General features: G+C 53.0%; 1 protein-coding gene across 2 annotated transcripts in view; it reads left to right on the plus strand.

The window, feature by feature from the left end:
• The window catches only part of LRRC75A (leucine rich repeat containing 75A), a 34,455-nt gene that overhangs the window by 13,524 nt on the left and 7,875 nt on the right, over positions 1-13,056 (plus strand). For both annotated transcript variants that reach the window (XM_069542927.1, XM_069542928.1), the window contains exon 2: positions 9,260-9,388. In XM_069542927.1, the coding sequence (XP_069399028.1) occupies positions 9,260-9,388 (129 nt within the window). The remainder of the gene's footprint in view (positions 1-9,259; positions 9,389-13,056) is intronic.

A 13,056-nucleotide genomic window follows, 5' to 3' on the forward strand; every position in this document is an offset into this window, starting at 1 on the left:
GACGGCACACACTGTACACCCTTGGCTCCAGGATCTTGCATCCAAGGCCACACTAATGACGACTCCCAGGGAGCCAGAAGGGAGAGAGAGTCCTTAGAGAGCCTTCCCTCCTGGTACAGAAATCCTGCCACTACTGAGCTAAGAGATCGCTCTGCTTCTTACATACCTCCAGGGCCTGTGAACTCATCACTTGATTTTTTTTAATTGTAGTAAAGCATAGATGACATAAAACTTCGTTTAACCAACGTTGAGGTGTACAGTTCAGTGACACGAAGCACATCCACATTGTCATGGAACCATCCACCTCCAGAACTCTTCGTTTTCCCAAACTACAACTCTGTCCACATTAAACACCAACTCTGCACCACCTCCCCCAGCCCCTGGCAGCCTCCATCCTACTTCCTGTTTCTATGGATTCAGCTGCTCCAGGGACCTCATATGAGTGGAATAATACAGTCTGAGCCCTTCTGTGATTGGCTTACTTCATTTAGCATAATGTCCTCAAGGTTCATTCTGTTGGAGCGTGTGTCAGAATGTGTTTTTCCTAACAATTTTATTTATTTAATTATTTTTGGCTATGCTGGGTCTTTGTTGCTGCATGTGGGCTTGTCTGTAGTTTCGAGGAGCAGGGACTACTCTATAGTTGCAGTGCTTCGGCTTCTCATTGCAGCTGCTTCTCTTGTTGAAGAGCATGGGCTCTGTAGTTACAGCTCCCAGGCTCTAGAGCACAGACTCAATAGTTGTGGGGCACTGGCTTAGTTGCTCCACAGCATGTGGGATCTTCCTAGACCAGGGATCGAACCCAAGTCTCCCACACTGGTGGGCAGATTCTTTACCATGGAGCCACCAGGGATGCCCATTGATTTCTTTTACCACTTGTTTTTAAATATTCTTTCTCATATTGGGCTTGGAGCCATCTCACGGAGCATCTCTGACCAGCCCAGTCCCGCCTCTGGGAGCAGACAGCAAGGGAGAGTGTGTTGGGGTACATTCATCCAGAGAGGACCCAGGACTGGTGAAAACAGCAAGGACGTTTCTGCCAGTGATGCTCCCAGGTGCTTGCAGCTGTGCTCCTGCCTGAGGTCAGCAGCAGTCAGAGGAGAAAAGGGCTCCAGCCCACTCGGTCTGACCTTTTCTTTCCACCCAGGTGCATCATTGAGAAACACGTCACCTCCGCTTCCATCCGTTGTCTCCCAGGACTGCTCATTTGGTGACTTGTTATTGTCTAGTTGCATCTGACTCTTTGCAGCCCTGTGGACTGTAGCCCACCAGGCTCCTCTGTCCATGGGATTATCCCCCGAAGAATACTGGAGTAGGTTGCTATTTCCTACTCCAGAGTATCTTCCTGACCCAGGAATCAGACCCAGGGATCAAACCCATGTCTTCCTGAATTGGCAGGTAGGTTCTTTACCACTGAGCCATCAAGAGAAACTCGTTGGTGACTTAGAACAACAGAAACTTACTCTCTCACAGTTCTGGAGATCAGAAGTCTCAAGTCAAGCCCAGGCTCCCCTGAGGTTGACGGTTGTGGCTCCATCACTTCAGTCTCTGCCTCCATCTTCCTATCCCCTTCTCCCCTGTATCTGTCTCTTATCAGATACCTGTTGTTGGGTTCAGGGCCCACCTGGATAAGCCAGGATGATCTCATCTTGAGGACTTTAAGGCAATCAATCTGCAAAGACCCTTTTTCCAAATGACACATCATTCACACATTCCAGGGACTAAAAGTGCGGACTTGTCTGTCAGGGGCTACCATTTAACTGGTACATCCGTTTCGGTTTCTTGCACCCTGTGTGTGCTTGGCCCCAGGTGTCTCCTCCATCCCCATCGGCATTTTAAGACTCTGCCCACCTTCCTTTTGTATTGTTCTCATGGCAAGAATACTGGAGTGGTTTGCCATTCCTCCTCCAATACTTTTGCCACTGATATGAAGAGCCAACTCACTGGAAAAGACCCTAATGTTGGGAAAGATTGAGGACAGGAGGAGAAGGGGGTGACAGAGGACGGATGGATGGCATCACCAACCCTGTGGACATGAATTTGAGCAAACTCCGGGAGATAGTGAAGGACAGGGAAGCCTGGCATGCTGCAGTCCATGGGGCCACAAAGAGTCAGATGTGACTGAGGGACTGAACAACAGCCGCCACCTTCCTTGGAGGCCGTTGCCTTCATTCAGCGAGCAGCTGCCTAGTGTCTGCACGGGGTCCCTGCCTGTGGAGATCCTCTAGCTTCTTCCCCTGGCAGGCACCCGACAGTTCAGTCCCTCTCCTGGGAATCCTCGAGGCGGCTAGAATGTCAAGGGGGAGGGGACACGGAGCTGGCCACCCAGGCGAGGCCAGTAACCAGTCTGTGTTCTTCCCCAGAGGAGCAACCTCTGATGCATTGGGCCCAGGAGGAGACTGGCAGCCTGCAGGCTCCCTGCTTGCCCTCTGGACTAATTACTGTCCTCGGGAGGACCCTGTTTGCTCACAGCCTCATTACCCACCCCGAGCACGAGAGCTCGAGCGCACAGGCTCCGGCGGCTCCAGCGCCAGCTGTCCACCTTTGCTGGTTAATATGCGGACCCGGCCGCCCGCTCCCTCCCCAGACTGTGTTATTGCAGAAGCCGCAGCTTCATGCCTGGAAGAGAGAGACAGAGACAAGCTCGCTTCCTGCAGGGCCTCCCTCCTGGGAACAGCCTTGAAACCTGGAACTTAAAAGGGAAGGGGGTGGTTGTGGTTTAAAATAGCGTGTGCGTGGCAGCCTCCTGTGTGGCTTCCCCCAGCTTTCCCCTAAAATACCTGAGGAGACACACCAAAAAAAGCTGAAAATTCCTGAAAACAGAGACAGGTGGGCAGCCTGGGAGGATCTCCCTCTTGCTCGGTTGGGACAGATGGGGCCACCCGGCTCCCCCAGGAAGTCGAGGCCTCCTGGGGGAGAGGGAGCCCTTCTCCCCAATCTGAGGAAGTCAGGCGGCCACACTTCCCCTTGAGAGTGATGGTTTGGGGGTCGACACAGCACTGCTGGAGTCCTCCCCTGCCTGCACCCTCCCCGTGCTTCTCTGTGTGTGTGCAGAGAAAGTGGCCCTCAGACGCCGCCTCCACCAGGCAGGCAGAAGAGGGAAACCCCAGAGCCGTGGCCACCGGAAGTCCACTGTGGCCCCTGTGCTCGGCCAGGGACAGGGAGGTCCTCGGATACTGACCACATAGTGGCTTTCCGCAGACCTCATTTCTGAAGTATGGGAGACCCAGTCCATGGTGATGGGCAAAGACACCCCTCCCCAAGGTCAGAGTTGCATTAGCTCAGTGTCCTGAATGTGGCCTCCTGCCAAGCTGGCCTCCTTACAAACCAAAAACCTGAGAGGTGGACTCAGCTCTTCCCCCAGGAAGGCAGCCGTGGGACAAGGTCAGAAGTTTGGCGTGTGGGTGTGGTTCTCACCACAGCGAACAGTTATCCCACGCAGGTTGGGTGTCTTACAGTTCAGCTCAGTTCTGACACTCGCCCAGCGAGAGCGTCTGGCCCCGAAGATAAGGGCTCGGTCCCACAGGACAGCCCGCACTGCAAACTCTAATCACAGGTCCAGGTGGCCAACTGTGCTTCTGACCGCCCAGCTCTCGGCTATAGGTTCCCACGACCCTCTCCTCAGGTCAGATGAATTTGCTTCAGTGGTTCACACAGCTCAGGAAAACATTCTACTCACTAGTTTAACATAGTGGATGTAACTCAGGAGCCGCTTGATGGGAGAGAGGCACAGACCCAGGTGTGGGGAGGGACAGGACCTTCCACACCCCACTGGTGTCCACTCTCCACCCCTCCTGTGCTCACAGACCCAGAAGCTCTCTGGACCCTGCACTGTGGAGATTTTCCAGAGGCTTCATCAGTCAATGTGACTGATGACCTTGCTGGCCACTGGTGACTGACTCTCTTCATCCTCTGTACCCTCCCTGGAGGTCAGGGGCTGGACTGAAATTCCCAACTTCTAATGACAAGAGCTTCCCTCATGGCTCAGATGGTAAAAGCATCTGCTTGCAATGCAGGAGACCCGGGTTCGATCCCTGGGTGGAGAAGATCCCCTGGAGAAGGAAATGACAAACCCACTCCAGTACTCTTGCCTGGAACATTCCATGGATGGAGGAGCCTCATAGGCGATAGTCCATGGGGTTGCAAAGAATTGGACGCAACTGAGCGACTTCACTTTCACTAATGACAAGATTGGTTCCCCTGGCTACCAGCCCCATTCTCAGATGACCAAGGGACTTTCCAAAAGTCACCTCATTAACAAAAAACATTTTAAAATGTCATCTCATAACAAAAGTCACCTTTGTCTCTCTCATCATTTAGGAAATTCTGAGGGTTTAGGAGCTCCGTGCCAGAAAGTTCAAGTATGTATGTATTGTAAATCACAGCATCACACTAGACTTGATAGGTGGGGGGATCTCACTAGATCGCCCCTCCTTCAAGGGTGAACAAGTGGGGAAAAAATCCTGTGCGTCAGGGAAATGTGTGGAGGCCAGACCCTGACTCTGTAATGATCTATGGCAGGTTCCGGAGGAAATGGACTTTGTGAGAACAGCACAGAATGTCACGAAAAGAGGCCAAGCTGAGATGGAAAGAAAATAACGGGGCGAGAATAAAAGGGAGATTAACGAGGAAAATAAGAATCACAAGGATTCAGAATGCTAGCCAGCACACAGTCCTAACTAGGGGCAGTGGGAATGGAGTTGACGCTGCAGGACAGGAGGTCAGTGAGGCAAACCTTGGCCCTCCACGGGAGTGTGCTGTGGGTAGAACACAGGAAGAGAGAAAGGCAAGAGATACTCAGAGCGCGGCTTTCCTGATGAGGAGACAGGCTCTGAAAAGTCCATGTTTGTAGATGTAAGACCCCGAAATGGGAGGAAAATTTAAAGAAAATACCCACAGCTAGAAATACCCGCGGTGGGAAAAATTGTGGTAACCAGGTGGGACAGGCAGGAAAAATAATTGCCATAAACATGTCCCCTTCTGCTCCCTCCTTTCCCAGGAAGGTGTCTGTATTTGCCCCCCTGCGTCTTAGGACCTTTTAAAAAAAAGTTGTTGGCGTTGTTCTTTAGTTACCCAGTCATGCCCGACTCTTTGCGACCCCATGAACTTAGCCCACCAGGTCCCTCTGTCCATGGGGTTTCCCAGGCAAGAATACTGGAGTGGGTTGCCATTTCCTTCTTCAGAGGATCTTCCTGACCCCGGGATCCAACTGGAGTCTCCTGCGCTGGCGGGCAGATTCTTTACTGCTAAGCCACCAGGGAAGCCCATTAAAAAAAAAAAGCACATCACATAAAATTTACCATCTTAACCATTTTTATGCTTCAGTATCATTAAGCTCATTCACATCGTTGTGCAACCATCGCACTATTGTTTCCAGAACTCTTCATCTTGCAAACTGAAACTCAATCCCCTGAAACAGCAACTCCCTGGAAGCCCCTGGGCCCCCACCATTCTATGCGTCTATGAATGCATAGACTCTGCGTCTATGAATGTGACTGCTTCATACGTGTGGAACCCTCCTTTTGTGACTGATTTCTTTTAGCATAAAGTCCTTAAGGATCAGCCACGGTGTAGCATATGTCATATTTTGTTCCTTTGTATGTCTGAATAACATTCCATTGCAGACATATCCCACATTTTTGTGCATGTGCCTATGGAAGTTGATGGGCGCTTGGGCTGTTTCCAAACTTTGACCATGGTGAATTGTACTGTCTCCTAGGGTACCCCCTGCTTCCATCCCTGCAGTTCCCCAAGTGTTTTTGGCATTAAGAGCCCTCTTTATCGGAGAAGGCAATGGCACCCCACTCCAGTACTCTTGCCTGGAAAATCCCATGGGCTGAGGAGCCTGGTGGGCTGCAGTCCATGGGGTCGCGAAGAGTCATGCACGAATGAGCGACTTTACTTTCCCTTTTCACTTTCATGCATTGGAGAAGGAAATAGCAACCCACTCCAGTGTCCTTGCCTGGAAAATCCCAGGGACTGGGGAGCCTGGTGGGCTGCCATCTATGGGGTCGCACAGAGTCAGACAAGACTGAAGTGACTTAGCAGTAGCAGCCCTCTTTATACGTTCTATCTCTTTTTTTTAATTGAGATATAACTGACATATAACAGTTTTAAGGCATATACTGTATTGATCTGATACATTCATACTGCAGTATGGTTACCATTGTAGCATTAGCCAACACCCCTGTTTTTGTCACATAAATAACATTTCTTCTATGGTAACACTTAAGGTCTTATCTCTTAGCAAGCTTGATGTTTATAACACTTCTGGTGTCTTTCATGGCTGACCTGTGTGCATTTCTTTAACAGTGTACTGTGGACTTATTTATCTTCCTGTTGCAAGTACGAACCTTAAACACCATCTCCCATTCCCCCAGCCCCAGTGCACTGTGTTTTTCAGAGTTCAGTTCTTTTTAGATTCCACATTTAAGTGCAATCATACAGTACTTGTCTTTGTCTTTGCCTTATCTCACTGAGCATAATGTTCTCAAGGTCCATCCACATTGTTGCAAATGGCAGGATTTCCTTCTTTCTCGTGGATGAATAGTATTCCATTGTATTATATAGACCACATCTGCTGTACCCAGTCATCCATTGATGGGCATTTAGATTCTTTCTGACTTGTCTGTTGTGAGTAACTCCTTGGTGAACATGGGCATGCACACATCTCCTTGGTAGTATGTTTTCGTCTCCTTTAGATATACACCCAGAAGTGTGACTGCTGGGTTGTATGGTAGTTCTGATTTTAATGTTGTTTATTTATTTATTTTTGGCCACACATGTGGCTTACAGGATCTTAGCTCCCTGACCAGCAATTGAACCTGAGCCCACGGCATTGAAAGCAGTAGACTCCCAGGGAATCCTCTACTTTTAATTTCTCGAGGAATCTTTACACTCTTAAAATTATGGAGGGCCTCAAAGAGGTTTTTTGTGTATGGGTCATACCTAATAAAGGCTGTCTACCTAGAAGAAATCAAAAGAAATATTTTAAATATTTATTTATTCACTCATTTAAAATTAATAAGCTCAGGACGTCCCTGGTGGTCCAGTGGATAGGACCTCTCCTTCCAGTGCAGGGGGTGTGGGCTCCACCTCCTCTGGTCAGGTGCTGGGATCCCACATGCCTCGTGGCCAGGAAACCAAAACGCAAAACAGAAGAAATATTGTAATAAATTCAATAAAGACTTTTAAAATGGTCCACATTAAAAAAAAATCTTAAAAAAAAAAGGCTTTGATGTTTCTACGCCCAGAAGAAATTCTTTTAAAAAAATAAATAAAAATAAAGTTAATAAGCTTGCATGTGGAAGAAGTAAATTTTCGTGAAAATATGTTTTCCAAAAGAAAAAATACAGTGAAGAGAGCCACATTGTTTCATGGTTTTGTGAATCTCTTTCTTGTGTGGCTGGCTTGGAAGACAGCTGAATCCTCATCCCTGTTGCTCTGTGTTTAGTCTCTTGCAGTAGGTTGTTTTGGTTGAAGTCGACAGAGAAAATGTACATCATGCCGATTTGGAAAAGAGGACCTCACAGAACCCCTGGAAGGGTCTTGAGGGTCGCCCCTCATGCTTTGAGAAACGCTGTATTAATCTCTGGTTGCTTTTTGCAAAGCCATACCCCTCACCTTTCCCGCTGGAGTGAGTCCCCAAACCTGGTTCTTCAAGCTCAAGTGGGGGCCCTACTTCTTTGAGATGGCACATGCTGGCCATTGACCCGCTTGATCCCAGGCCAGGGATACTCTCCGTGCCAAGCTGCCCGCAGCGGTGACTCTGGGGTACCTGCTGGTGTGCCCAGGTCCTAGAGATTGCACCATTTAGACCCATAATGAGGAAGTCAGGATTCTCCTCACTGCCTGGTATTTGCAAGGCAGACCAGCCCCTCCCAGGCCAAAGCTATGCCCAGGGCAGCCTGGAGGAGCCGCATATGGATGTGATTCTTCCACCCCCCATCCCCCCACCCCCACACGCAGCCAGAGCAGAGTGTCAAGGCCCCTGGTGGGCAGGGTCAGTAGGACTGGCAGCGCGGTCATGACATATTTGTCTGCAGTACACTGGCTTGGTGGGGGACACGGAGAGGACACCAGGGATGCCGGAAGTGGCCCAAGGTCCTCGGGATGTGTGAGGTGCTCTGAAGTAGCACAGGCACCCCATGGGCCTAGGTGGGGTCGAAAGTGTAGTGTTAGTCGCTCAGTCGTGTTGGACTCTTTGCGCCCCATGGACTGTGTAGCCCACCAGGCTTCTCTGTCCATGGAGATCTCCAGGCAAGAATACTGCAGTTGGCGGCTATTTCCTCCAGGAGGTGGGGTCGAAGTAAAGAAATAAAGCAATAAAAGTGCAGCAGCCTCTCTCCGGCCCCATCTGGTTTTTCCCTGTTGCAGCTTCTCATAACCCGGCGCCCTGGGACCTCGGGAGCTCCACCCCAGCTGGAATTCACAGGGCGGGGTGGCCGTGACTCACCCAGAGCGCGTGATCGGGGCCACGTCTGCCTTCCTGGGGAGACCCCCTCCCCACCCCCTTCCTTCCTTCCACCTTCAGCCCCCTCCCCAGCAACAGTTTCATGACTCCAGATAAGAGCTGCCCAGAGAGACGGAGCCACTGTCAGCAGGCTGGGAGGGGTCCAGACTGACAGCGAGGATGGGGACGTGGCCCTGGGGGTGGGGGTCTCTGGGAAAGGACAACTTACATCCTACCACACCTGCCCCGGCATCCTGGGTTAGTAGGTCGGGCTTTCTTGGTCCTTCCAGGGTGGGATGACCTCTACTGGCCTTGAGAGGACGGGGGTGGGAAGATAGGGCAGGGCTGGTAGGAACCCAAGAAACCCAAGCAGCCATCCGGTCCAGGTTTTTCAGACTTTGGCAATAGAACTGCCTTAAAAAAAACTGAAGGACAGCGAGCAGAGCGGCTCTGCTGAGAGCTGGGCCCAAAGACTTGCTGACCCTTGGCCTCTCTCTTATCTTATCAGCCCCAAGACCTTGGAACACAATTTGGTAACTGCTGGCATGGTCCATCTGCCCATTTCACAGGTAGGGAAACAGACCCCAAGAGGGAAGAGGTCTCTCATCCACATATGGACAGTCTGAATTCCAATTCCTACCTTCCCAGCCTTGCCTGCCACACAGAGTGAAAACTCGCTTAGTTGTGTCTCTTTACAACCCAGGGACTGAAACCCACCTCCACAGACTGCCGCGGGTATGCTGAGTGGGGTTCCAGGGCAGGGCAGGGGGTGCCTCGCTGATCTCTGGCCATCGTCCCCTCTTGTAGGACCTGGGCATGGAGTCGACCTCGCTGGATGACGTCCTGTACCGCTACGCCAGCTTCAGGAACCTGGTGGACCCCATCACGCACGACCTCATCATCAGCCTGGCCCGCTACATCCACTGCCCCAAGCCGGTAGGGCAGCCATGGTCTGAGCCAGCCAGGTCTGGGGTGTGAGGCTAGCGCCTTCCTGGGCAAAACAGCTCAGTGCCCAGGGTGGGGGGCTGGTCAATGCTGCCCAGGCCCCTCATGCAGGCACCTGAGGCCCAGCGTCCATGGTAAAGGCTATACGCCTGCACCCTCAGTACTGGCTTTGTTCGGCCCACCAGGTGCATCAAATCCGGACAATCCCCATGTTGGCTGCCCTTGGAAAATGCTAAGGCCTGCAGCTGAGCAGCCGCCTCTGTTGTCTGGGGCCAGGCCCACCATGTACAGCTGCATAGTTTGCATCCTGCACAAAGACACGTGCACAGAGCGGGTGGGGCGGGAGGAGACAGCAGTCCAAGCCCTCTCTCTGCCCACTAGCCGTGGGCACAGGGGCAGGACCATGTCCACCGAGAGCTAAGCTCTGTCTAGCTTGCACGAAGGTGCTGTGTGAGGGTAGCCACGGCCCTGCCCGCCGTTCAGTTCACCACACCCCCCACTACGTCCACTGGTCTTCCTCTCTGGACCGAGTGTCATTTTACACCCACCCGCTTCACTCGGGTCCGCTTCCCGCCTGGCTCCGCGGCTCTCCAGGCTCTGTGGGCACGGCCCAGCCCCTCGGCGGGGGAGATCTGTTCCCCTTCCCGCTGGCTCCACAGTCCAAGCCGGGACCAGGGCAGGGAGGGGACAGCCACAGCAGGGCAGCTGCCCACTCGGGCTTTCCTCTCTGTTTTGGTTTCTTCTCTCCCATCCCTCAGTTTCCAGCAGTTTCTAAAAAAACATGCTTCCTTGTAGCAGGAGGAAGCAGCAGGAAGCCAGGGCAGGGTGGAGGAGTCCTGGGCGGCCTCCACTTTAGGGTAGAACCAAGATCAGAGCAAGAGGTGGTTTCCTGGTCCACCCCGCATCTGGCCTGGGCGCCCGGGAGCTGAACCTTGCTCCAGGGCGGCACTCCCATCTGGAGCTCTGTCTAGGGCCTTCTTTCTGGCTTCCAGAGTGTCTGGTGCCAAGACTCCTAGATGGAGGGCTAGACGAGGAGGGCAGGTGTGGGGTGGGTTGGTAGAGGGCGGCCACCGCAAAGCCAGCAGGTGCTGGTTGTCCAGGCAGGGGCACAGCAGAGAAGAGTTGGGCACAAAGTCGGGAACAGTGGACCTTGGGCGATTTAGACGGGGCACCCATGTTGTCCACCAGTCAGCACGCCCCAGCAGTCGTAGTTCTTTAATGTGTCGGGGCCATGTCCAAGGCCCCCGTCCTCAGCCTGCTGGAAGAGCCTCCAGCTGGACTCTGGGCTCCACTCCTGGCTCCATGCCCTCTCTGCCCTTCTGTGCAGAGGTAAACCGCATCACCAGGTACCTCCTGAAAAGCCTTCTGTGTGGTGCTATGATTTAAGAAACTCGCGGACCCCTCCTCTGGACCCGCCTGAATCTCCCTTCCCATCGCTCCCACTCTGCTCCAGCCCCCACGCTCCTCTCTTCCTGCGGCATCCAGATTCTCTCCAACCTTTGGGACTCTGCTGCCTCCTGCTCCAGCTCTCCTCTCCTCCTTTCAGACTCAGCCTAGGCATTGCCTCTCAGAGGCCTTCTTTGCCCAGCCTCGCTTCAGTAGGTCTCTGATCAGCCTCTACCTCACGCCCCATTTATTTTCTCATTCCACTCCCTGGCCTCTCTGAAATTATTTTGCTTATGTGCTTGTTGGCTTAGTGTCTGCTCTTCCCACTAGAATATAAACTCTGGAGGGGCAAGAGAGGACATCCGCCTGTTCACAGTCATCCTGCTCCTGGCACAAGCAGGCCACACATTCCACCGTGCATTAGAGGATGAGATGGTTGGATGGCATCATTGACTTGATGGACATGAGTTTGAGCAAACTCCAGGAGATGGTGAAGGACTGGGAAGCCTGGCACGCTGCAGTCCGTGGGGTCGCAAAGAGGGATTTGACTTAGCGACTGAATAGCAACAATAAGGGACTATTTCCAGAGTTGTGGGCAGGAAGAAGGGAATGGACCGTGGACCGGGGCCACTGAGACACCGGAGACCAGCATCAGGAAGTCGTTACCGAGGAAGGGCCGTGGGCAGAGCTGTATTGCCAGAGCTGGGAGGAGAACGCCTCTCCCAAAACCACCCTGTATCTTCCTTTTTTTCTCCTTCTTTGTTTCTTTTGTTATACTTTATTGTGTTTTCTGTTGCTTCATAACAAATCACCCTAAAATACGGTGGCTTAAAACATCGTTTTACCATCTCTATAGGCGGGGGATTCAGGAACAGCGGCAGCTCAGAATCTAGCTGGGGGCTCGGGACACTGGCTGAGGCTACAAGTATCTGGAGGCTGGAGGGGACTGACAGGATGGCGCAACCCCCCATGGCTAATGGCGGGAGGCCTCAGCTTTCTGCCCGCGGCCCATCCACTGCTTGAGTTCCCTCATGTCAGGGCAGCTGGCTTATCCCAGAGCAGGTGATGCCCGAGAGCAAGGGAGAAGCGCAGTGTCTTCTGAGCCAGTCTCAGACGTCACATGCCGTCACTGCCATAGTGGATCGCCCGATCAGCCCTGACGAGGGTGGAAAGAGGCTGTACACGCCCAGGAGTCTGGCATCTGTGGGGTCATCTTGGAGGCTGACTGAAGCAGGGCAGGAACAAGAAGAGTTAATCCCAGGCCTTTCTCTCCTGCCCTCTGACCTCCCTCCCATTAGCTGATCCCACTGGCAGTCAGAAGCAAGAGGGCCAGTGATGCGGTCTGTCCGTAAGAGCTCAGCCTGTCCAGCACAGAGAACAGAGAGTGGATGGGGGGAGGAGTAGACAGAAAGCCCAGCACAGTCTCACTGTCTGGAGCAGCGTCCAGCACACAGTAGGCAGGGCAGCCGTGTTTGATGAATGAATGAGAAAGTCTTGGGTTCAGAATGGTGGAAGGCTTTGCTTGTTATGCCCTGGGGTCAGGGGTGAAGACAGTAGATGGCATTGGAAGGGGCCTGACCCTGCCTGGAGAGGCCTGCAGGTCTGCCGTGGGCCTCTCCCCTGACAGGTCAGTGAACCCCTCAAGCAGGGTCTTCCCGGGGGCCTCTGGTCTGCAGCACTGGGCAGGTGCCCAGTCACCCCAACTTGTGCCACACCCCTCCCCCTCCTTCCTTTTCCATGGATGGGAGGAAAGCCTAGAGAGCAGATTCCGCAACCTGCCTGCCACAACCCTCTGCTGTGGGTTAGGAATGTTGCAAGTAACAGAAGCCCATGGAGGCTGCCTCAAGCCAGGAAGAGGGCTTATCCTTCCCATATTGAGGGGGCTCGTGGGGCCCAGGGGCAGCCAAGCTGGAAAGAGGCCCTGGGACCCCAACCAGCATAGACACTTGCCCCCCACCTCTGCTCCTGCCCCCTTTCCCACCCCCTCTCCCCATGTCTCAGGGTTAAGCCCTCAAGGAGTCTTGTCTAAAGTCAGGATTCCAGGGCCCCCTTCTGGACCGTCAGCGGCGGCTTGGGAGTGGGGTCTGGTCCCACACAGGGGCTGCTGGGCCTCACGACTTTCAGAGAAGAGGACACAGCCAGCATCCTCCTTCTTCCTTGCCTCCCTGCTTCCTTCCTCCTCCTCCACCACCGGGCCAGTCCTGCTTAGCTGTTCTTGCAGGCAGAGGCCTGGAGTGGGAAAACTTAAGTGAGCTTGCTTGGGGCTTTCCTAG

This window comes from Ovis canadensis, chromosome 11, assembly GCF_042477335.2.
Source record: "Ovis canadensis isolate MfBH-ARS-UI-01 breed Bighorn chromosome 11, ARS-UI_OviCan_v2, whole genome shotgun sequence".
Lineage (NCBI taxonomy): Eukaryota > Metazoa > Chordata > Mammalia > Artiodactyla > Bovidae > Ovis > Ovis canadensis.